General features: G+C 44.9%; 1 protein-coding gene across 9 annotated transcripts in view; it reads left to right on the forward strand.

The window, feature by feature from the left end:
- The first annotated feature begins 470 nt into the window (after nt 1-470).
- LPIN3 (lipin 3) overlaps nt 471-26220 on the forward strand; it is a 33379-nt gene continuing 7629 nt past the window's right edge. Inside the window, exons 1-11 of one of the 9 annotated variants that reach the window (XM_016187511.2) lie at nt 471-608; nt 1083-1371; nt 5238-5397; nt 5512-5714; nt 6991-7086; nt 8877-9142; nt 9334-9417; nt 23671-23791; nt 23928-24270; nt 25539-25638; nt 25784-25944. In XM_016187511.2, coding sequence (XP_016042997.1) covers nt 5523-5714; nt 6991-7086; nt 8877-9142; nt 9334-9417; nt 23671-23791; nt 23928-24270; nt 25539-25638; nt 25784-25944 — 1363 coding nt within the window. In that variant the 5' untranslated portion in view covers nt 471-608; nt 1083-1371; nt 5238-5397; nt 5512-5522. Of the gene's footprint in view, nt 609-1082; nt 1372-5237; nt 5398-5457; nt 5715-6990; nt 7087-8876; nt 9143-9333; nt 9418-23670; nt 23792-23927; nt 24271-25538; nt 25639-25783; nt 25945-26220 lie in introns of those variants that run through there. The other 8 variants (XM_007521647.3, XM_060190134.1, XM_016187512.2 and 5 more) reach the window with 8 other exon arrangements.

Below are 26220 nucleotides of genomic sequence, written 5' to 3' on the forward strand. Positions count from 1 at the left end.
GTGTGCGTGTGTGTGTGTTGAGGGAAGTCGTCAGGAGACTTAAACGTCAGGTAGCTCACACAGTATAAATTCCAGGTCACCTCGAAAATCCTGCAAAGTGCATATTCCCTTTGATGAACTACATAAATACTTAATTTAATTAATTAGTAATTAATTTTTAAAATGGCTCAGACTGGGAAAGGAATGCACAGTTGGGAGCTCAGCCCGCTTCTAACTAAATCCTTAGGATTCCAAGGTCCAGGCTTTCCCGCGGCTTCCGGGGGTGCGGTTGGTAAGGGCCGCCAGCTATTCCAACAGCCCACTCGAGGGCGTGGGGCGTGACCGGGGTGGTGCCGGGGGCGTGGCTAATAGCGGGCCACGCCCACCCTCTAGGCGAAAGGGCGCCCTAGGCGTGGGCAGGGGGCGGGGACTTTAGCAGGCGGGGCCTGGGCGTGCGGGCTTCAGGAAGCCGGGCGGTGCTGGAGGGGTGGGTGGAGCCGGGATCTCACTGTGTCCTGGAGGAGCCGGAAGCGCCTAGTGAGTGCCGGGCGAGGACTCTCACCTGCTGACCCTGTGCACTCTAGAGCCGAACACTCCGGGTTCCGGAGGCCCAGTGGGCAGTTCCCCAGGTAGGGCCCAAACTGGGCCGGGGAAGCGGTATCTACCCTCCCCCCCCCCTTTTACAGCCGTCTGTCCTGCCACCCGACCTCGTTCCTTCCTGTTCCTGGGCCTGAGTCCATCTCTAGTGTTGAGAAGGAAACTCAGGACTGGACGGGCCTCTCTCTCACCCAGCGGCTGTGGGGCCGGCCCTAGATATCCAGCGTCTGGGATCAGGAGAGAACGAGATGCAAAAGCCTCTCCCGGGACTCTAAGCCCAACACCACCCCAGGCTGACAGTGACATGGGGCGTGGGAGGGAGAAGACACCCACGCACCCGCTCAGGTATTGGGTGTCCTCAGGTGCACAACAGGATCAGGCCCTTACTCCACCTTCCCTGAGTGTAGACGAGTCAGATGTTGGACTGTGAGTAACTCTGGGGTGCAGGGTGGAGCTTTCTCCCTTCAGAGCAACAGGAATGCTTATGCAGCCATCTCTGATCCTAGGTGAAGAGCCACACCCCATCCTGCCCCAAGTCTGGAAGCCAAGGCTCAGAACTCAGACTCAGGGCAGTTTGTCCTGAACTCGCGGTGCTTGAGGTGTGCTCTGTCATGGGAGACCTGTGGATACTGTTATAGGTTGCTCTGAGGCTTGGGCATCCTGTCAGGACTGTTTTGAGCAAATAGCAGCCACCGTCTGTACAGAGCCTTCATGCCAAGTTAAGAAGAGCAAACTCTCAAGCACGGGCAGCGGTCCATCAGAGTCTATCTCTAAGTGCCCTCAGGACCAGCCTGGGTGAGTGGGGGCTAATATCAGAAAGGTGATTTGTGTGGGCCTTTGTGGTGGGCTGATGCTCTCCACGAATTATCTCATTAATTACTTATGTATACATTACATAGTTTCCATTTCCAAGGGCTGGAAGTGGGGCTCAGAGAGGCAATGATTTACCCAGAGCTCAGATAGTTAAGTGTCAGAGGGGATTAGAACACAGACTGTCCGATGGCTTATCCAGTGCCCTCTGCCACCTGTGATCTGGGTATGCCAGCCTTAACCTAGGGCATCGTTAGGAGAAAAGTGGGACTGGGTGAGCAGGAAACTAGGGAACAGGATTCTGAGGGCTTGGGGTAGAGAGGAATTCAGCTGAGTAGGACTCCCTGGGGGAAGATGAAGTGTATTAACCATGTTAATTTGGAGGTGATTAGTGGTGTAGGGGAACCAGGAGAAGACCAGGGAGACAGAGCTGGGTCCTGGGGAGATGAGGTGCTATGAGAGATGGATATGGGTGGAGGGGAGTCTCCCCAAATTTGCTTCTGGGGCAGGGAAAAAAAAAAGGGGAATAAATCTGGACTTCATGGTATTAGAGTTGCAAAGGGTCTGAAAAATTGAGATAGTGACGTTTTGCAGCCTCTCTCTTCATAGAAGGGGAAACAGACCCAGCGAGTTACTTTCCTGAGAACCCTCCCTGAAAGGGCAGAATAGACCCAAAGGCTCCTTGGGTATGACCTCTGCTGTTCAATTCTTTCAAATGTTCCAGGGGACATCTGTCAGTCTTTGGAGACAACTGGAGGGGAAATTGTTGTTCTGCTGCATCTGTTGGGATGATGCTAAACATCTCTTTTTCTCAGACACACACACACACACACACACACACACACACACACACACACACACACACACACACGGCAAGAGAGTGAGAGCGTGCTCTTTGGCCTTCAAAAGGACACACAGCTCAGACTTGGGCCTCCAACAAGGCAGACCTTTGCCCTCAACTCCCATTTGCCCCTCCCAGCATTGCACACTTATTCCTGGAAACCTCTAGAATCCCCTGTTATCTCTTTGGGCACAGTGATCTAGAATCATTCCTACCATGTGTCTTTCCATGTCAGTTTCTCTTCCCAGATCTCTATTCATAGAGCTTATCCAAAGGGTTTAGACTGAGAGCAACCAAGGTGGGAAATTTTTAACATCAAATATCTAGTGAATTTGGGTGGCATTTGAGGGGTCCAAAAAGTTTTATTTTATCCCCAGTTTTCACTTTAAGCCATTCTAATCTTGTCTTATGTTTGTGACATTCTGACAAATCCCAGAAGAATCCATTGGTTCGTTCAAGAGTCCTGGGACTTATTGAGAAAAGCGGTCTCTGGAGAGCTTGACAAATGGCTCTTCCAAGAGCAGGCACTGAACTGTGAGCACCAAGGCAGTCCTTATACACTAAATGATCCAGGAATCTTCTGGAATGCATTAAATTCAGACACTGATTCATGGAGCCAGAGGTCCTTTATTTATTTATTATTACTATTTTTAATATTTTATATTATAGAATTACATGAGAGGGGTTTGAATCCACCATTTCCACCACCAGAGTTCTGAATCTTCACTCTCCCCACTGTAATCCACCACAGTTCCCCTAAAGTTGTAGACATGGGCCAACCATCTTCTCTACAACTATCTGTCCACATTTATACATAGTTGCCCCTTTTTCTGATTCAATCCTCTCTTCCCCTCTAAGCCACTCATGACATCACAACTATTTCCATATGTCCCTCTAAGCCACTCATAGCATCCTAGCTACCTCCATATGTCCCTCTCCTTTTCCTTCTCTCTCTGGGTGCTGATGGAGCTGGAGTGCAGAGCCCTCTTATCTTCTATCACTTCTCCCCGACTGGGGATATGGATCAAGGTTGTTTATGGGGAGCAGGAGGTAGGAGTTCTGAGCCAGAAGTCCTTTATCTTTCACAAGCTCCCAGGCAACAGTGATGTCATGGACCACATTTTGAGTGGCAGAGCACTACAGAAATGTGTAGAGGTGGACTGTGTACTGGGTGACCCTCTGCCAACAAGTGTGCTGTGCTTGGGAGTGGAAGGACACACTGTTAGGAGTCAGGAAACCAGGCTGAGTCATCACCCCTCCCTCACCTCTGCTTAATAGACTTTGGAAGAGTTACTCAGCTTCTCTCTGAGGGGTGGTCTTGTATGGTGACTCGGCTTCCAGGACTTCTGATGCAGTCTGAGGGAAGGAAGTGCCCAATGGAGGTGGAATTACTTGGTCCTAGTAGCCAGAGAAGCAGGAGCCACTAGCCTGTTGGGAAGGAGGGGATGATGAGCTGAAGTTGGCGGTTTGGGCACCTTGGAGGCAGCCCTCATTATGTTCCTGGCTTCTCCATAGCTGCTTCCACCTTCTGCCTGTGACTCTCCTAGCCTTGCCTGGTGTGGGAAAGCTGGGAGACTAGTCTGACTGGGGGAAGGAGAGCAACTTAGATGAGCCAAGGGCCAGCCCTAGGTCTCATCTGGGCCTGGGAGCCTAATCATTAAGCCACAGGGTCTGAAGAGTGGGGGCTGGGGCAAAAAACTATGACCTAGAGATAATAGAGTCAGACCGTGGATTATGGACAGGCTTCAGAGACAGGGGAACGTAATTGACGTCTGCTCCTATCCCAGCTCTAGGGGAAGCTCTGCCTGGATTATCAGAACCCAGGGATAGAGTTAGAAAGAGCCTCAGATTCCTGATCCACCCCCACCCACTCCTGATCCTGTAGGCCCAGAACATTCCCTTCCAACTCCTAAACAGCTGAACCCACTTCTCTGATGGAAAAACAAGCCTCTTGAGGCTGGGTGATGGTGCACCCAGTTAAGCACACATATTACCCAGGTTCAAACCTCTCCCCCCCCCCTTCCCACTCACCACTTGCAGGGGAGATTCTTCACAAGCAGTGAAGCAGGTCTATCTATATGTATCTATCTTTATCTCCCCTTCTTTATCTTCCCCTGACCTGAAAGAAAGAGAGAGAGAGAGAGAGAGAGAGAGGGAGAAAGACAGGAAAGAAAGAAAGAAAGAAAGAAAGAAAGAAAGAAAGAAAGAAAGAAAGAGGAAGGAAAAAAAAAAACAAGCCTTCTTCCTCCTCACTTGCTGGGATGAGCTCAGGTGTTGTTTTTGTTTTTGTTTTGCCTCCAGGGTTATCGATGAGGCTCAGTGCCTGCACTATGAATCCACTACTCCTGGAAGCCATGTTTTCCATTTTGTTGCCATTGTTGCTGCTATTATTTTTGCTGCTGCTGTTGGATAGGAGAGAGAAAATCGAGAGGAGGGGAAGACAGGGGGAGAGAAAGATAGACGCCTGCAGACCTGCTTCACCACTTGTGAAGTGACCCCCCCTGCAGGTGGGGAGCCAGTGGCTTGAACCGGGATCCTTAAGCAGCAGGACCTTGTACTTCGCACCATGTGTGCTTAACCTGCTGCAATACCACCCGGCCTCCTGAGCTCAGTTTTTGTAGCTGTCACCTGTCAGCCAGCAGGGCCCTGGGCCTGATATATCATGAGACTACTCCTGGACCCCTACATCCTAAGAAGGGAGGTGTGCCCCTACTCTCCTGGGCCATCCTGCCAGTTCACACTGGGGCTTCTGCAGCCACACAGGTCTAGGTTCAAATTCTAGAATCACTCCTTGCTGGTTGTGAGTTCCTGGGCAGATCACTCGACCTCTTTGAGCCTCTGTGCGCTTGTCTGTAAACAGGAATAATAACACCCACTGGGCAGGCCCCACAGGTTGTTGTGAAGATGAACTGAGGCATGCCACAGAACACTGTGGTCATTATCATTACTCATAGCATCGTTGAGAGACACCAGGCCACCAGTTGCCTGTCCCTGTGCTCTCATTTGACAGATGTGGAGCTCAGCTCAGCACTTGGAGGAGGGAGGCCTCTGTCTTGGTGTTCCTGGGCCAGTCACTAGGTGAGCCGGAGCTAGAGCCCACATCTCTGGGTGCACACATCACACCTGGTGACTACTGCCCACCTTCGAAGGTGCTCCAAGGGTGACACACAGTGAGCCTGGGGACTGGATGGTTGCGGGGAGGGGGTTACCAGACTGAAAATCCTCCCCAGGATGGCTGTGGACCAGGTCTCGGTCCCAGCGGTACTGTCTCACTTTGCCAACAGCAGTCACAACCATGAACTACGTAGGGCAGCTGGCTGAGACCGTGTTTGGGACAGTGAAGGAGCTGTACCGGGGCCTGAACCCTGCCACATTGAGTGGCGGCATCGATGTGCTGGTGGTGAAGCAGGCAGACGGCTCCTTCTGCTGCTCCCCCTTCCATGTGCGCTTCGGCAAACTGGGTGTCCTGAGGTCTCGGGAGAAGGTGGTGAGTGTTGGCCAGGCCCCTCTCAGGGAGAACTCAGTCCTCCAGAGAGGCTTCCCTTCTTTGGCATTGTCTCTGAAGGTGTGGGGTTGGCTTGGGGGAGCTTGAGTTCAGGAAGGCTCCCATTATCCTCTGGAATTGGCAGCAGGCAGTACCTAATAGTGGGGTGCTGGTATCTGGTTCTAGTACCATCTTCACAGCTCCAATTTACTAAGCCTGTACCTGTGAGTTCGTGGTGAGTTGCTTCACCTGTGCAACTGGATATGCACTCTCTATCTCCCCGGTGAGGGTGGGATGATTTGGGAGAACTAATAACACTGCTAGTAGCACTGTCCCAAGGCTGGAAATGTGGGCCACCCACAGAGGTCACTTCCTCTCCTTTAGAGAACCTGCACCCTCTACATTAGACTCAGGTGAACAGGAGTTTTGCTAGAATCAGGATCATAGCTTTCATAGAGGCGTGTGAGCCCTAAACCCTCCCACACAGGGGCTTCTGACATTTCCAGAATCCTGATAGGAAGATGTAACCTGTGGGAGACAATATAGCTCAGTGGTTGAGTGCTTGGGGACTCAGATGGCTCATGGTCTCTCCTCTGAACCTCCTTACCATCATCTTATAAAGGTGGCCTCCTGGGAGTCTGTGGTAGCGCAGCCGGTTAAGCGCGTGTGGCACAAAGTGCAAGGACCGGCGTAAGGATTCCGATTCGAGCCCCTAGCTCCCTACCTGTAGGGGACTCACTTCACAAGTGGTGAAGCAGGTCTGCAAGTGTCTATCTTTCTCCCTCTGTCTTCCTCTCCTCTCTCCATTTCTCTCTGTCCTATCCAACAACAACGACATCAATAATAATTACAGCAATAAAACAACAAGGGAAACAAAAGGGAATAAAATAAATAAATAAATAAATAAATAAATGTGGCCTCCTGATCAGAGCAACTGCAGGGGTTCTGATGGAGAGAAATGAGACAGTCTGTCATTCCCAATAGGAAGTACTCAGGAAATGATCATTCTTACCACTGTTTATTTATATAGTCAGCAAAATGTCCTGAGGCAGAACAGTGACCTGTGAATCACACACTTTAAAAAAGCAAAACATAATAAACAAGGAGACCAACAGGACAGTGTGGCAACAAAGCCAGAGAATGGAATGATGAGGGTGGTGAGAGCATGGAGGGCTCATGGGAGCCCACATCTCCAGGACCAGCTGGGAGGCCCGGTGGGTTGGTGTGTGTGGGGGGGGGGGGCGGTTTGGGGACCCCATCCCACAACATTCCATGACAGGTGGACATCGAGATCAACGGAGAGCCAGTGGATTTGCATATGAAGCTGGGGGACAGTGGGGAGGCCTTTTTTGTCCAGGAGTTGGAAGATAGCGAAGTAAGTCTTTTTTTTTATATTTATTTATTCCCTTTTGTTGCCCTTGTTGTTTTATTGTTGTAGTTATTATTGTTGTTGTTATTAATGTCATCATTGTTGGATAGGACAGAGAGAAATGGAAAAAGAAGGGGAAGACAGGGGGAGAGAAAGATAGACACCTGCAGACCTGCTTCACTGCCTGTGAAGTGACTCCCCTACAGGTGGGGAGCCGGGGGCTCAAACAAGGTTCTTTACAAGGTCCTTGCGCTTTGCACCATGTGTGCTTAACCCACTGCACTACCGCCCGACTCACGGCGAAGTAATTCTTTTTTTAATGTTTTTCTTTTTTTTTTTTAATATTTTATTTATTTATTCCCTTTTGTTGCCCTTATTGTTTTATTGTTGTAGTTATTATTGTTGTTGTCGTTGTTGGATAGGACAGAGAGAAATGGAGAGAGGAGGGGGAGACAGAGAGGAGGAGAGAAAGATAGACACCTGCAGACCTGCTTCACCACCTGTGAAGCGACTCCCCTGCAGGTGGGGAGCTGGGGTTCGAACCGGGATCCATATGCCGGTCCTTGTGCTTTGCGCCACCTGCGCTTAACCCACTGTGCTACAGCCCGACTCCCGGCAAAGTAATTCTTAAGGAGCATCTGTCTCCCCTCACCAGCAGGTCTTAGAGCTTATCACTGTCCTCACCCTTGCAAGCACCTGACCATCACGGAGCTGAAACAGGGGGCACAGTATTGTGCTGGGGGAGTGAGGACAGGGAGGGTGCCTCTGCTTCCCAGAAGAGGACACTTGAGCTGGAGCCCCTAAAAGGTGCTGGGGGGGACTTCTCTGGTGCTTGGAAAGGAAGAGGGTGCTAGGGATTAGTCAAGAGGTTACTGCAGAGCTATAGATGGCTTGTTCTGGATCTGGAGACATGAAGGTGTGTGGGTGAAGAAGGGATGGAGAGAGGGGTATTTGCAGAAGGGAAGCAGGACCCAGCAGCACCAGCCAGCAGAGATTTTAAAAAACTATTTGAGCTTGATAATATCTTTTTAAATTTTTTTTAATTTTGTCAGGGTTATTGCTAGGAGCTTGGTGCCAACACTACAAATCCACTGCTCCCAGCAGCCATTTTCCTTTTTTTTTCTTTTTTCTTTTTCCCTATTTTATTTGATAGGACAGAGAAATTAAGAGGGGAGTGGGGGAGAGAGACACCTGTGGACCTGCTTCACAACTTGTGAAGATTCCCCCCTGCAGGTGGGGAGCGGGGGCTCCAACCCAGGTCCTTGTACAGGGTAATGTGTGTGCTCAGCCAGGCGCACCACCGCCCAGCCCTGGCTGATAGATCTTTAATTGAATCTCTACTGAATTCTAAACACTATAGTAGAATCAGATGAGAATGGTGCCTGTCCTTGATTCCCATCCTCACCTGGGAGAGGGCATTAATGGGATTATTTGCAGCAAAGGGGGTTGGAACCTGGGCTGGGGATAGTCAGGGTAGGCTTCCTGGAGGAGGTGACAATTGGCCAAGTCTTAAAGGGAAGTAGGTGGAGGCCAAGAAGGTGATGAGGCTGGTGTCCAGGTGTGTCTGCCTGAGCAGTGTAGCTCACCTAGCACCCTGCACTGCTGTGGGATGCCAGGCCTACATGCAGCTCCTGGGGAGCTTGGAGATTTACCACAGTTGCAAGGCCACGCTGCTGTCACCTCTGCCCAGCCTCCATGAGCTTGCACAAGGACTAGGGATTCAGGCCAGACTCAGGAGTACTGGGTGGTCCCTCTCAGCCGGAGCCCCCTCAGCCTGCCGTCGATCTGCCCCACAGGAACATGTGCCTCCTCGCCTGTGCACATCACCCATCCCTTGGGGGGGCCTGCCCGGGTTCCCCTCAGACTCCCAGCTGGGCACAGTCAGGGAGCCTGAGGCTATCACCGTGGGTACCTCCTCCACGGGGCGGAAGAAGAAGCGTCGCAGGAGGAAGCCGAGGAGGAAAGAGGACACGGTGGCAACTGACTCTAGTTCAGAGGAGCTGGAGACAGGTGCCGAGAGTGAGCCATCCCCACTGGAAAAGCCACGGCCAGAGCACCCAGGGTGTGTGGGGACTGGGTGGGGGCTGGGACCCAGGGTGTGGGGCTGTCAGCCTTGACCAAAGGCCTTGAGCATAACCTCGATGGGCTTTCATTTCTGCACCTCTCCCAAGCCCCATTGTCTAGGCTCCTGTGCCTCACCCAGGGGCCCCAAGCTGTCGGTGACCATTTATTTCCTTCCCTGTGGCTCCTCAGCAGTGTTCACTTGGAGGAAGAATCTTCACCACAACCCAAAGATATCTACCCCTACTCTGATGGAGAGTGGCCCCCACAGACCAGGTAAGAGTCCAGGTGGGTAACAGTCAGGGACTCAAGGCCAAGATTTCAGAATGGTTCCAGTCACCCCCCTCCCCGAGAATAATGATATAAGATACATTTTATATGTTGCTTACTGATCATTTGTAGATCTTAGTAAAGTGCTTATTCGAATCTTTCACCCATATGTGTGTGTGTGTGTGTGTGTGTGTGTGTGCGCGTGCATGTGTGTGTGTCTGTGTGTGTGTGTGTGTGTGTGTGCGTGCGCCTCCAGGGTTATCACTGGGGCTCTGTGTCTGCACTATGAACCCACTGCTCCCGGAGGCCATATTTCCCATTTTTTAAAAAATATCTTAATTGGGGAATTAATGTTTTACATTCAACAGTAAATACAATAGTTTGCACATGCAAACATTTCCCACTTTTCCATATAACAATACAATCCCCACTAGGTACTTTGATATCCTTTTTGGACCTGTATTCTCCCCACCACCACCAACCTAGAGTCTTTTACTTTGGTGCAACATTTTAGTTCAGGTTCTACTTGTGTTTTCTCTTCTGTTTTTGTTTTTCAACTTCTGCCTGAGAGTGAGATCATCCCATATTCATCCTTCTGTTTCTGATTTATTTCACTTAACATGAATTTTTCAAGGTCCATCCAAGATCGATTGAAAACAGTGAAGTCACCATTTTTAATAGCTGAGTAGTATTCCATTGTGTATATATACCAAAACTTGCTCAGCCACTCATCTGTTGTTGGACACCTGGGTTGCTTCCAGGTTTTGGCTATTACAAATTGTGCTACTAAGAACATATGTGTACACAGATCTTTTGGATGGGTGTGTTGGGTTCTTTAGGATAGAGCCCCAGGAGAGGAGTTGCAGGATCATAGGGTAGGTCCATTTCTAGCCTTCTGAGAGTTCTCCAGACTGTTCTCCACAGAGGTTGGATCAATTTACATTCCCAACAACAGTACAGGAGGGTTCCTTTGACCCCACAACCTCTCCAGCATTTGCTGTTGTTACCTTTTCTGATGTATGACATTCTCACTGGAGTGAAGTGGTATCTCATTGTTGTCTTTATTTGCATTTCTCTGACAGTCAAAAAAACTTGGAGCATTTTTTCATGTGTTTCTCAGCCTTTTGGATCTCTTCTGTGGTGAATATTCTGTCCATGTCCTCCCCCCATTTTTGGATGGGGTTATTTGTTTTCTTGTTGAGTTTGGCAAGCTCTTTATATACTTTGGTTATTAGCCTCTTGTCTGATGTATGGCATGTAAAGATCTCCCATTCTGTGAGGGGTCTCTTGGTTTGGGTAGTGGTTTCTTTTGCTGTGCATAAGCTTTTTATTTTTTTAAAAAAAATTTTTTTTGCTTTTTAAAAAAATATTTATTTCCTTTTTGTTGTCCTTGTTTTTACTGTTGTTGTATTATTGTTGTTGTTGATGTCGTCATTGTTGGATAGGACAGAGAGAAATGGGGAGAGGAGAGGAAGACAGAGGGGGAGAGAAAGATAGACACCTGCAGACCTGCTTCACCGCCTGTGAAGCGACTCCCCTACAGGGGGGGAGCCGGAGGCTTGAGCTGGAATCCTTGGGCTGGTCCTTGTGCTTTGCACCATGTGCAATTAACCCGCTGCGCTACCGCCCGACTTCCTGCAGAAGCTTTTTAATTGGATATAGTCCCATAGGCTTATGCTTGCCTTAGTCTTCTTTGTAATTGGATTCGTTTCATTGAAGATGTCTTTAAAATTTATGCAGAAAAGAGTTCTACGAATATTTTCCTCTAAGTATCTGATAGTTTCTGGTCTTAACATCCAAGTCCTTGATCCACTTGGAATTTACTTTTGTATTTGGTGAAATATAGTGGTTCAGTTTCATTCTTCTGCATGTTTCAATCCATTTTTTCCAACGCTATTTGTTGAAGAGACTGTGCTTTCCCCATTGAATAGTCTGGGCTCCTTTGTCAAAGATTAGATGTCCATACGTGTGGGGCCTCATTTCTGGGCTCTCAATTCTATTCCACTGGTCAGTGTGTCTATTCATGTTCCAGCACCAAGCAGTTTTGATGACAATGGCCCTATAATACAATTTGAGATCTGGGAGTGTGATGCCTCCAGTTCTGGTCTTTCTTCTCAAGATTGTTTAGACAATTCTAGGTCTTTTCTGGTTCCAGATAAACATTTGTAGCATTTTTTCTCTTCTCCTAAAAAATGTGGTTGGGATCTTGATGGGGATAGCATTAAATCTGTACATGGCTCTGGGTAGTATATTCATTTTGATGATGTTAATTCTTCCAACCCATGAACATGGGATATCTTTCCACTTCTTTGTGTCTTTTTCAGTTTCCTTGAGTAATGACTCATAATTTTTAGTATACAAGTTTTTCACTTCTTTGGTTAGGCTTCTTCCTAGATATTTTATTGTTTCTGTTGCTATAGTAAAAGGAATTGATTTCTGGATTTCAGCTTCTTCTAACTTAGTGTTTGCATAGAGGAATGCCACTGACTTTTGAATGTTAATTTTGTAGCCTGACACCTTACTGGATTGCTTGATGATACCCAAAAGCTTCTTGCTGGATTCCTTAGGTTTTTCTATGTATACTGTCATATCATCTGCAAATAAGGAGAGTTTGACTTCTTCTCTTCCAATCTGTATCCCTTTAATTCCTTGCTCCTGCCTGATTGCTATGGCAAGAACTTCCAACACTATGTTGAATAGTAATGGTGATAGTGGGCAGCCCTGTGTAGTACCTGATCTGAGTGGAAATGCTTCCAGTTTTTCACCATTGAGTATGATGTTGGCTATAGGTTTGCTATATATATAGACTCCCACTATCTTCAGGAATTTTCCATCTATTCCCATTTTTTGTAGTGTTTTGATCATAAAGGGATGTTGTATTTTGTCAAAGGCTTTCTCTGCATCTATTGATATGACCATGTGGTTTTTGGTCTTGCTTTTATTGATGTGGTAGATCACATTGATTTATTTAAGTATATTAAACCAACCTTGCATCTCTGGGATAAGCCCCACTTGGTCATGATGAACAATCTTTTTAATATACTGCTGTATCTGGTTGGCTAGACTTTTGTTCAATATTTTAGCATCTATATTCATCAGAGATATTGGTCTGTAGTTTTCTTTTTTGGTTGTGTCCCTGTCTGCTTTTCATATCAGAGTGATGTTGGTTTCATAGAGGCTGGAAGGGAGTATTCCGGTGTCTTCAGTCTTCTGGAAGACTTTTAAAAGTAGAGGTATTAGTTCCTTGACGGTTTTGTAGAATTCATTTGTAAAACCATCTGGTCCAGGACTTTTATTTTTGGGAAGGTTCTTGATAACTGTTTCAATTTCATTATCTGTGATGGGCCTGTTCATGTTATCTAGTTCTTCTTTACTTAATTTTGGAATTTGGTAGGTATCTAGGAAATCGTCCATTTCTTCCAGGTTCTCTAGCTTGGTGGTATATAGTTGTTCATAGAAGTCTCGCACAATGGGAGTCGGGTGGTAGCGCAGTGGGATAAGCGCATGTGGCACAAAGTGCAAGAACCGGCATAAGGATCCTGGTTTGAGCCCCCGGTTCCCCACCTGTCGGGGAGTCACTTCACAAGTCCTGAAGCAGGTATCTATCTTTCTCTCCCCCTCTTTGTCTTCCCTGCCTCTCTCCATTTCTCTCTGTGCTATCCAAAAACATCAATAACACCAACAGTAATAACGACAACAATAAAACAACAAGGGCCACAAAAGGGAATAAATATTTAGAAAAAAAAAGTCATCTTGCATGATATGCTGAATTTCTGCGGTGTCTGTTGTGATATCTCCTCTTTCATTTATGATCCGATTTATTTGGGTCTTCTCCCTTTTTTGTTTTGTGAGTCTGGCTAAAGGTTTGTCGATTTTGTTTACTCTTTCAAAGAACCAACATTTATTTTCATTGATCTTTTGTATGGTTTTCCAATTCTCAGTGTTATTTATTTCTGCCCTAACTTTAGTGATTTCTGTCCTTCTGGTTGCTTTAGGGTTCCTTTGTTGTTCTTCTTCTAGGTCTTTAAGATGTGCAATCAAGCTGTTTATTTGTGCTTTTTCTTGTTTCCTAATGTGTGCTTGTATAGCTATGAACTTCCCTCTTACGACTGCTTTAGCTGTGTCCCAAATATTTTGATAGCTTGTGTCTTCATTTTCATTGAACTCTTGAAATATTTTTATTTCTTCCTTAATTTCCTCTTTGACCCAGTAGTTGTTTTGTAGTGTACTGTTGAGCTTCCATATTTTGGGACTATTACTAATCTGTTTATTGTTAAGTGTTAGTTTAATTCCACTGTGATTTGAGGAGATGCTTGGGATGATTTAAATGCTCTTGAATTTGCTGATGCTGTCTTTGTGGCCTAACATATGGTCTATCCTTGAGAATGACCCTGTGGACTTGAGTTGAATGTGTATTCCAGTTTCTTGGGGTGAATGACTCTGAAAATGTCCAATGGTTCTAGTTTATCTGTCTCCTCATTTAGCTCCCTCATCTCTTTATTGATGATCTGTCAAGTTGAGAGAGTGGGGTGCTGAAGTTCCCTACTGTTACTGTGTTGTTAATGTATTGCTGTAGCTCTTTCAGTAGATGTTTGATGTATTTAGATGGCTTCTCATTGGGTGCATAGGTGTTAATAATTGTTAAGGCCTCTTGATGGACTGATCCTCTGAGCATTAAGTAGTGTCCATCCCTATCTTTTTAAATTTTATTTATTTTAAAGTCTATCATGTCAGATATGATAATAGCTGTTCCTGCCCTTTTTTGTGGGCCGTTAGCTTGTATGATAGCTTTCCATCCTTTCAATCTGAGTCTGTGTTTGTCTTGTTGAGTTAGGTGGGTTTCCTGTAGACAGCATATTGTTGGGTTGTGTTTTCTGATCCATCTTCCTACTCTGTGCCTTTGCCTTTTAATAGGTGAATTCAGACCATTGACATTTATTGATATCAAAGATTGAAGATATTTTAACACCATTCTTGTAGATTTTTAGAGTGTCCTGATATATGACATATTTATTGTGATCTGACTGTTTATAGGAGACCTTTCAGAACTTCTTTCAGGGCAGGCTTGGTGATAGTTGATTCTTTCAACTGATGCTTGTCTGAGAAGGTTTTTATGCCTCTATCTAGTCTGAATGACAGTCTAGCAGGATACAGTAGTCTTGGTTGAAAGCCTTTCTCATTGAGCACTTGATAGATACCTTGCCATTCTTTTATGACCAGTAGTGGTTGTGTGAAAAAGTCTGCTGCTAATCTTATGGGTTTTCCTCTTTAGGTGACTCTTTGTTTTTCTCTTGCAGCCTTCAGGATCCTTTCTTTATCTGTATTCCTTTCCATTCTTAATATGATGTATCTTGGTGTATTTAAGTCTGAGTTCATTCTGTTTGGGACCCTCTGGGCTTCTTGAACCTTTATACCTTTTATGTTGTCTAGACTAGAGAATTCTCAGCTATTATGGCCTGAAGAATGCTTTCTTCCTCTCCCTCTCTTTCTTCCTCTAGTAAGCCAATAATGTGTATATTATTGCTTTAAGTCATCCCATAAGTCTCTTTTGTTGTTTTCAGTATCTCTTAGTCTCTTTTTGAGGTCTCATACTTCTTTTTTAGTTGTCTCTTATTCATCCTTGATCTTGCTAATTCTGTCTTCAGCCTCATTGATTCTATTCTCTCTCCCTTCTACTGTTTTCTGGAGTTCATCTATTTTGTTACCCTGTTCTGATACTGTTTTAGCTTGTTCAGCTAGTTTTGTTCTTAGCTCAGCTAATTCAGCTTTCAGCTCACTAATAATCTTGAGATAATTAGTATTTTCTTCCAGAGTCTCATTTGTTGTTTCTGCATTTCTGATGACAATTCTTTCAAACTCTTTACTCACTCCTGTGATTATTTCCTAACTAGTGCTTAGATGTTGACCTTATTATTTGCTTCAACCTTTGGGGAGCTTTTATCTGGACTCTTGTCCTGGTTCATTTCTCCAGTATTTCTTCTTGTTGGTTTAACCATTTTATATAGTATTTTATGAAGTCCCTCTCTCAGTACTTTTCAAATTACTGATCACTCTTGCCTGATTGACTCGTGTCTAATTAAGGTACTTAAAGTGTTCACAGTTGTGGAAATTGACAGTTTCAATATTATTTTAGTCCTTGAGTTGGAGCTCAGTGATGTAAAAGCCTCTTTTGTTCTTTTTCTTCCCTGCAGGTTATGGGAGTCTGAGGGCTTTTAAACTCTAAGTAGGCTTCTTAGCTTAATCACTGACTCTTGACCAAGAGATAAAGCAGGATGGGTCAGAGACAATCCAGTGGTTATGCAAAGAGACTCTCACAGCCCCACCACCAGGCCGTTGAAGTATAGATCTTCTCCTGGGTTTCCTGGTTAGTTCTCTGTCCCCTGATGTCAGCACAGGGCCTCCCCTCCTGCTGCTCCAGATTCTGAGGGCAGTAGCAATGGAGACTCACAGTTGCATTTGTTGAGTCTTAGGGGAGTCCTCTCCTCCCTTCAGCCATCTTTTTGTTGATGAAACAGACTGGAGGTGGTGTCTCAGCTGGTAAACTGCTGTACTGTTACCAGCCACTTAATGTCTCCCTAGGCTCCTCTCTGTCCATGAGCTACATATGTTTGCACTCATCGGCGATTTGGTGAGCTCCTAAAGTCATTCTAGTCCTGTCTTGTTGCGGTCCCAGGTGGTCTCCTTTGGTATTCCTAGTTTACCCTGTATTTCCCGCTTTTGTTGCCCTTGTTATTGCTGTTGTTGATGGATAGGACAGAGAGAAATTGAGGGAGGAGGGGAAGACAGAGAGGTGGGGAGAGAAAGATAGACACCTGTAGACCTGCTTCACTGCCTGTGAAGCGACTCCCCATGCAGGTGGGGAGCCGGGGTTTAAACCAGGATCCTTACACTGGTCCTTGTGCTTTGGGCCATATGCACTACCACTTGGCCCCCCATTTTAGTCATTTTTAAGGGCACAACACAGTGTCATTAAGTACTTAGTATATTCATGATGTTGTGTAACTATTATGCCTAGCTAGATCCAGAATTTTTTTTTTAATCACCTACTTAGGAACCCTATACCACAAAGCAATCATCACCTGCCCCCCCCCCTTTTAAAAAAATTTTTTATGTTTATTTATTTATTCCCTTTTGTTGTCTTTGTTGTTTTATTGTTATAGTTATTACTGATGTCGTCATTGTTGGATAGGACAGAGAGAAATGGAGAGGGAGGAGAAGACAGCAGGGGAGAGAAAAGATAGACATCTGCAGACCTGCTTCACCGCCTGTGAAGCGACTCCCCTGCAGGTGGGGAGCTGGGGGCTCCTACCGGGATCCTTACACCCGTCCTTATGCTTTGTGCCACGTGCGCTTAACCCGCTGTGCTACTGCCTGACTCCCCCCACTTTTGGTTTTTACTAGAATGCCCTCTTTTGTGGATTTGCAGGAATACTTCATGTATTTACACATTCTGCACAATTTTGCATATTCTGTCTTATTTATTTATTTAAAAAAGGAGACATTAATAAAACTGTAGGATAGGAGGGGTACAACTCCACACAATTCCCACTACCAGATCTCCATATCCCATCCCCTCCCCTGATAGATTTTCCATTCTTTATCCCTCTGGGAGTATGAACCCAAGGCCATTGTGGGTGAAGGTCTGGCTTCTGTAATTGCTTCCCCGCTGAACATGGGCATTGACTGGTCGATCCATACTCCCAGCCTGCCTCTCTCTTTCCCTAGTAGGGTGGTGCTCTGGGGAATCGGAGCTCCAGGACACATTGATGGGGTCATCTGTCCAGGAAAGTCTGGTTGGCATCATGCTAGCATCTGGAACCTGGTGGCTGAAAAGAGAGTTAACATATAAACCAAACAAATTGTTGAACAATTATGGACCTAATTAATTAATTAAAAATATTAATTAATTTATTTATTCCCTTTTGTTGCCCTTGTTACTTCATTGTTGTAGCTATTATTGTTGTTGTTGTTGATGTCGTCATTGTTGGATAGGACAGAGAGAAATGGAGGGGAAGACAGAAGGGGAAAGAAGGAAAACGGATGCAAGGTACAGCAAACTGAAGCAAGATACGGCAAACAGACGCAGGGTACGGCAAACAGACGCAAGGAATACCAAAGGAGACCACCCGGGACCGAAACAAGACAGGACTAGAATGACCACAGGAACCCAGTAAATCACCGAATCTGGAGCAGCGACAGGAAGGACACCAGGGGACAGAGATCTAACCAGGAAACTCAGAAGACCTATACCTCGGTGGCATAGCTGAGGGGCTGTGAAAGTCTCCTTGCATAACCACTGGATTATCTCTGCCACACCCTGCTTTATCTCTTGGTCAGGAGTCAGTGATTAAGCTAAGAAGCCTATTGATAGTTTAAAAGCCCTCAGGCTCCCATAGACTACAGGGAAGGAAAAAAAAAAAAAAAAGAAAGAGGCTTTTAAACCACTGAGCTCCAACTCAGGGATTGAAATAACTGTTAACTTCCACCACTGTGAACCCTTTAATTAACTTACTTAGACACAAGTCAATCCAGGCAATAGTGATCAATAATTTGAAAAGTACTGATAAAGTGAACTCATAACATAATATATAAAATGGTTAAAACAACAAGAAAAAATATTGGAGAATCGAACCAGGAGAAGAGTCCAGCTAAAAGTCCTCCAGAGGGTGAAGCACAAAATAACAAGTTCAACATCCAAACATTAGCTAAGGAAATAATAACAAGAGTGAGTAAAGAATTTGAAAAAATTGTAATCAGAAATGCAGGAACAACAAATGAGAATATGGAAGAAAATACTAATTATCTTATGGTTATTAGAGAGCTGAAAGCTGAAATCGCTGAGCTAAGAATGCAACTAGCTGAACAAGCTAAAACAGTATCAGAGCAGGGCAACAAAATAGATGAACTCCAGAAAACAGTAGAGGGCAGAGAGAATAGAATCTATGAGGCTGAAGACAGAATTAGCAAGATTGAGGATGAATTAGAGACAACTAAAAAAGAAGTAAGAGATCTCAAAAAGAGATGAAGAGATGCTGAAAACAACAACAGAGTCCTATGGGATGACTTCAAAAGAAACAATATACGCATTATTGGCATACCAGAGGAAGAAAGAGAAGGAGAGGAAGAAAGCATTTTCCAGGCCATAGTAGCTGAAAATTTCTCTAGTCTAGACAACATCAAAGACATAAAAATTCAAGAAGCCCAGAGGGTCCCAAACAGAATTAACCCAGACCTAAAGACACCAAGACATATAATACTTAGAATGGAAAGGAATAAGGATAAAGAAAGGATCCTGAAGGCTGCAAGAGAAAAACAAAGAGTCACCTACAAAGGAAAACCCATAAGATTAGCAGAAGACTTCTCCATACAAACACTACAGGCCAGAAGAGAATGGCAAGATATCTATCGAGTGCTCAAAGAGAAAGGCTTTCAGCCAAGAATACTATATCCTGCTAGACTGTCATTCAGACTAGATGGAGGCATCAAAACCTTCTCAGACAAGCAGCAGTTGAAGGAATCAACCATCACCAAGCCTGCCCTGAAAGAAGTTCTGAAAGGTCTCCTATAAACAACCAGACCACCACAAATAGGACATATATCAAAACACTCTAAAACTCTATAAGAATGGTGTTAAAATATCTTCAATCTTTGATATCAATAAATGTCAATGGTCTGAATTCACCTGTTAAAAGACACAGAGTAGGAAGATGGATCAGAAAACACAACCCAACAATATGCTGTCTACAGGAAACCCACCTAACTCAACAAGACAAACACAGACTTAAAGTGAAAGGATGGAAAACTATCATACAAGCCAATGGCCCACAAAAAAGGGCAGGAGCAGCTATTCTCATATCTGACATGATAGACTTTAAAATAGATAAGATTAAAAAAGATAGGAATGGACACTACTTAATGCTCAGAGGATCAGTCAATCAAGAGGACTTAACAATTATTAACATCTATGCACACAATGAGAAGCCATCTAAATACATCAAACTTCTACTGAAAGAGCTACAGCAATATATTAACAGTAACACAATCATAGCAGGAGACTTCAACACCCCACTCTCTAAACTTGACAGATCATCCAGGCAGAAAATCAATAAAGACATAAGGGAGCTAAATGAAGAGATAGATAAACTAGAACTATTAGACATTTGCAGAGTCATTCATCCCAAGAAACTGGAATACACATTTTACTCAAATCCACATGGGTCATTCTCAAGGATAGACCATATATTAGGCCACAAAGACAACATCAGCCAATTCAAGAGCATTAAAATCATCCCAAGCATCTTCTCCGACCACAGTGGAATTAAACTAACACTTAACAATCAACAAAAGATTAGTAACAGTGCCAAAATGTGGAAGCTCAACAGTACACTTCTTAACAACTTCTGGGTCAAAGAGGAAATCAAGGAAGAAATCAAAATGTTTCGAGAGTTCAATGAAAATGAAGACACAAGCTATCAAAATATTTGGGACACAGCTAAAGCAGTCGTAAGAGGGAAGTTCATAGCTATACAAGCACACATTAGGAAATAAGAAAAAGCACAAATAAATAGCTTGATTGCACATCTTAAAGACCTAGAAGAAGAACAACAAAGGAACCCTAAAGCAACCAGAAGGACAGAAATCACTAAAGTTAGGGCAGAAATAAATAACATTGAGAATTGGAAAACCCTACAAAAGATCAACGAAAATAAATGTTGGTTCTTTGAAAGAGTAAACAAAATCGACAAACCTTTAGCCAGACTCACAAAACAAAAAAGGGAGAAGACCCAAATAAATCGGATCATAAATGAAAGAGGAGATATCACAACAGACACCGCAGAAATTCAACATATCATGTGAGCTTCTATGAACAACTATATGCCACCAAGCTAGAGAACCTGGAAGAAATGGACGATTTACTAGATACCTACCAACTTCCAAAACTAAGTAAAGAGGAAGTGGATAACATGAACAGGCCCATCACAGCTAATGAAATTGAAACAGTTATCAAAAATCTCCCCCAAAATAAAAGTCCTGGACCAGATGGTTTTACAAATGAATTCTACAAAACCTTCAAAGAAGAACTAATACCTCTACTTTTAAAAGTCTTCCAGAAGATTGAAGACACTGTAATACTCCCTGCCAGCTTCTATGAAGCCAACATCACCCTGATACCAAAAGCAGACAGGGACACAACCAAAAAAGAAAACTACAGACCAGTATCTCTGATGAACATAGATATGAAAATATTGAACAAAATTCTAGCCAACCGGATACAGCAGTATATCAAAAAGATTGTTCATCATGACCAAGTGGGGTTTATCCCAGGCATGCAAGGTTGGTTTAATATATGTAAATCAATCAATGTGATCCACCACATCAACAAAAACAAGACCAAAAACCACATGGTCATATCAATAGATGCAGAGAAAGCCTTTGACAAAATACAACATCCCTTTATGATCAAAACACTACAAAAAATGGGAATAGATGGAAAATTCCTGAAGATAGTGGGAGTCTATATATATAGCAAACCTATAGCCAACATCATACTCAATGGTGAAAAACTGGAAGCATTTCCACTCAGATCAGGTACTACACAGGGCTGCCCACTATCACCATTACTATTCAACATAGTGTTGGAAGTTCTTGCCATAGCAATCAGGCAGGAGCAAGGAATTAAAGGGATACAGATTGGAAGAGAAGAAGTCAAACTCTCCTTATTTGCAGATGACATGATAGTATACATGGAAAAACCCAAGGAATCCAGCTAGAAGATTTTGGAAATCATCAAGCAATCCAGTAAGGTGTCAGGCTACAAAATTAACATTCAAAAGTCAGTGGCATTCCTCTATGCAAACACTAAGTTAGAAGAAGCTGAAATCCAGAAATCAATTCCTTTTACTATAGCAACAGAAACAATAAAATATCTAGGAAGAAGCCTAACCAAAGAAGTGAAAAACTTGTATACTAAAAATTATGAGTCATTACTCAAGGAAACTGAAAAAGACACAAAGAAGTGGAAAGATATCCCATGTTCATGGGTTGGAAGAATTAACATCATCAAAATGAATATACTACCCAGAGCCATGTACAGATTTAATGCTATCCCCATCAAGATCCCAACCACATTTTTTAGGAGAAGAGAAAAAATGCTACAAATGTTTATCTGGAACCAGAAAAGACCTAGAATTGTCTAAACAATCTTGAGAAGAAAGACCAGAACTGGAGGCATCACACTCCCAGATCTCAAATTGTATTATAGGGCCATTGTCATCAAAACTGCTTGGTGCTGGAACATGAATAGACACACTGACCAGTGGAATAGAATTGAGAGCCCAGAAATGAGGCCCCACACGTATGGACATCTAATCTTTGACAAAGGAGCCCAGACTATTCAATGGGGAAAGCAGAGTCTCTTCAACAAATGGTGTTGGAAACAATGGGTTGAAACATGCAGAAGAATGAAACTGAATCATTGTATTTCACCGAATACAAAAGTAAATTCCAAGTGGATCAAGGACTTGGATGTTAGACCACAAACTATCAGATACTTAGAGGAAAATATTGGCAGAACTCTTTTCTGCATAAATTTTAAAGACATTTTCAATGAAACGAATCCAATTACAAAGAAGACTAAGGCAAGTATAAACCTATGGGACTACATCAAATTAAAAAGCTTCTTCACAGCAAAAGAAACCACTACCCAAACCAAGAAACCCCTCACAGAATGGGAGAAGATCTTTACATGCCATACATCAGATAAGAGTTTAATAACCAACATATATAAAGAGCTTGCCAGACTCAACAACAAGACAACAAATAACCCCATCCAAAAATGGGGGGAGGACATGGACCACAGAAGAGATCCAAAAGTCCGAGAAACACATGAAAAAATGCTCCAAGTCTCTGACTGTCAGAGAAATGCAAATCAAGACAACAATGAGATATCACTTCACTCCTGTGAGAATGTCATACATCAGAAAAGGTAACAGCAGCAAATGCTGGAGAGGGTGTGGGGTCAAAGGAACCCTCCTGCACTGCTGGTGGGAATGTCAGTTGGTCCAACCTCTGTGGAGATCAGTCTGGAGAACTCTCAGAAGGCTAGAAATGGACCTACCCTATGACCCTGCAATTCCTCTCCTGGGGGTATATCCTAAGGAACTCAACACATCCATCCAAAAAGATCTGTGCACAATTTGTAATAGCCAAAACCTGGAAGCAACCCAGGTGTCCAACAACAGATGAGTGGCTGAGCAAGTTGTGGTATATATACACAATGGAATACTACTCAGCTATTAAAAATGGTGACTTCACCGTTTTTAGCTGATCTTGGATGGACCTTGAAAAAATGTTGAGTGAAATAAATCAGAAACAGAAGGATGAATATGGGATGATCTCACTCTCAGGCAGAAGTTGAAAAACAAGATCAGAAAAGAAAACACAAGTAGAACCTGAAATGGAATTGGCATATTGCACCCAAGTAAAAGACTCTGGGGTGGGTGGGTGGGGTGAATACAGGTCCATGAAGGATGATAAATGACATAGTGGGGGTTGTATTGTTAAATGGGAAACTGGGGAATGTTATGCATGTACAAACTATTGTATTTACTGTTGAATGTAAAACATTAATTCCCCAATAAATAAATAAATAAATAAAAAGAATAAAATAAAATCATAGTCAAAAAAAAAAAAAGAAGGGGAAAGAAGATAGATACCTGCAGACCTGCTTCACTGCTTGTGAAGCGACTTCCCTGCAAGTGGGGAGCCGGGGCTTGAACCAGGATCCTTATGCCGGCCCTTGTGTTTTGTGCCACGTGCGCTTAACCTGCTGCGCTACCACCCGACTCCCAGACTTAATATATTTTTAATGTTTATTCATTTATTTATCCCCTTTTGTTGCCCTTATTGTTTTTTATTGTAGTTATTGATGTCATTTTTGTTGGATAGGACAGAGAGAAATGGAGAGAGGAGGGGAAGAAAGAGGGGGAGAGAAAGATATATATCTGCAGATCTGCTTCACCTTTTGTGAAGCGACTCCCCTGCAAGTGGGGAGCCAGGGGCTCAAACTGGGATCCTTACGCTGGTCCTTGCGCTTTGCATCACATGTGCTTAACCCACTGCACTACTAGTTCCCAGCTTTGCATATTCTTTCTATGCTCAAAGTCACATCAGGCATAAGCATATGTTGCAGATTTTTCCCCAGGCCAGGGTAGGTAACACAGGTGGTCTTGAGAGGCACTGAATTTTGATTTCCTGCAGCTTCTTGCCTGATGGACTGGCTTCCCCTAAGAGTGACTCAGAGCTTGAGATGCGGACCCCTGAACCCAGCCCCCTGAGAGCTGAGTCCCACATGCAGTGGACCTGGGGGCGACTTCCAAAGGTGAGTTCTCCTGTGTCTACTCTCTCTCTCTCTCTCTCTCTCTCTCTCTCTCTCACTCACTCACATGGCCTTGTGGGGTGTAGAAGGCAGACCCTGCCCAGTCCACATTTTTATTCCTCTGTTTGTCTCTCTGAAGGTGACCAAAGCTGAGTGGCCTGAGTCCTTGGTGGCCCCTGATGACCACACCAGCTCAGTCTCTCCTCCTCAGGGAGAGCCCAGCAACCCCTCCACCTCTGGAGCTGGCCTGAGCCCTGTGGAACCCCCAATTCTGCAAACGGAGGCTGACACTGACCTTCTTCAGCCTGACATGGAGCTGTCCACTCTAGCTGGTCCTCTTCCTCTCCCTGCTGAGAGAGAGGAAAGCAAGGCTCAGAGCTCCAGCAACTCTGGTCCCCTTTCTGCTTCTAAATCATGGAGCTGGGCTGCTCTGGAGGTCCCCACTCCCACGCAGCAGCCAGAAAGAGTTTTCAGGAGGAAAGGTGAGTGATAGCTGGGCCACCCCCTGCTTCTCCTGGCTTCACATTATCTGATGGATGGCCTGTGGGACACGAAGCTTGCTTTGAGCAGTGCCAGGTACTGTGCTTGGGCCAGCTTTAATCCAGTGGGACAGATATATGGCATCTACGTAAATTAGAAAGAGCATGCCCTCGGGGGACGCAGGACAGAATTCCAAATTAGGAAGAGAATTCTTTAAACTATGTGATAAGGAAAAGCCACTCTGAGCAGGTAATCTTTGAGCTATGATGAGAACCATGAAGATCCAGCCAATAAGGAAGAATTTGGAGAAACAACTGGATGTGTCAAGGCCACAAGGGGAGAGCGGTTCCATGTCTAGGAAGGAAGGCAGCTGAGTGAGGCAGGGGAGAGGGTTGGAAGTCAGCAAGATGAGCAGAGACTGGCACATTTCCAGCTCTCTAGCTGAGGTTTAGGAGTGTCAGTCTGCATTCTAGCTCTATGTGTCCACTTAAATGAAGTAAACTAGGGAGGTGATGCAGCCGGTAGATCATGAGACTTGAATGTGTGGGGTCCTGGGCTCAATCCCTAGCACCACATGTGCTAGAGTAATTTTTTGGGCTGTCTCACTTATAAACCAAAAACACTTTAAATAAGAGAACATTAAATTAAAATCAATGAAATCCAAATGAGTTTTAAACGTCCATTTCTCCATCACACATACATGTCAAGTGTGCTCAATAGCAACACAAGAGTACCAGGGAGTGCAGAGTGCAGATCCAGGGAGGCAGGGAGGGCATTTCCATCCATCTCTCTCTCTCTCTCTCTCTCTCTCTCTCTCTTTCTCTCTCTCTCTCCCTAGAGCACAGCTCAGCTTTGGTTTATGGTGATACTGGGGATTGAACCTGGGATCTTTGGTGCCTCAGGCATGAAAGTCTTTCTGCATAACCATTATGCTGTCTCCCTAACGCCCAGGACAGTCATTTCTTTTTTTTAATGTTTTATTTATTTATTTAATATTTTATTTATTTATTCATGAGAAAGATAGGAGGAGAAAGAACCAGATATCACTCTGGTACATGTGCTGCCAGGGATTGAATTCAAGACCTCATGCTTCAGAGTCCAATGCTTTATCCACTGCGCCACCTCCTGGACCACATGGGCGGTCATTTCTAATAGCACAGAAATTTCTGGTGGACAGTGCAGTCTTTGGGAGTTCAAAGGCAAGGGAACATACTTTGCTCACCGTACTGAGCGCACATTAAGGCTGTAGGTATCCGCCCTCTCCTTTCAGGCTCCCTGAAGAGAAGCCAGCACCTAGGCCCTACTGACATCTACCTGGACGACTTGCCCTCCCTGGACTCTGAGAATGCAGCCCTGTACTTTCCCCAGAGGTAGCTGGGCTCTGGGTGCCAGGCTGCCTTGAGATCAAGGCCAGGGATAGGTTATCAAGGGCCTTGGAGGGTGGGTGGCATGGGGAAGGTCAGACTCCCTCTTCTCATCCTCCTTATTCATGTCATCATGGGTCCTTTCTCCAAGTGACTCTGGGCTGGGCCCCAGGAGGTGGAGTGAACCTGGCAGCCAGAAGACCCTGGGGGTCCCCAACCCCGAACAGGAGCCAGAACACATTCCAGATGCAGTGGACACAGTAGTCCTTTCCCTCTGTGGTGGGCTGGCTGACAGCCGGGATATCTCCCTGGGTATGTCTGACCATGGTCCCTGCTTTTCTGAGCCCAAGGCCCCAGCGGTAGGAAAAGACCCCAGGGGTGGAGCAGTGACTGTGTAAAGAGCTCCGTTGACCAGGTTGGGACACTCCTAAAGTAGAGGCTTGCCCTTGTGTTGTGCCTTATTCCTTGAATCCAGAATGTCCAGTGCCTGTGGTGGGAACAATAAGTACAGAACCACAAATGGGGCTAGGGAGCCCTGCTAAGGTCACAGACCCAAATCATGGGAGGCCTAAGTGGTAGCTAGGTGGG

This window comes from Erinaceus europaeus, chromosome 1 (assembly GCF_950295315.1).
Source record: "Erinaceus europaeus chromosome 1, mEriEur2.1, whole genome shotgun sequence".
NCBI lineage: Eukaryota > Metazoa > Chordata > Mammalia > Eulipotyphla > Erinaceidae > Erinaceus > Erinaceus europaeus.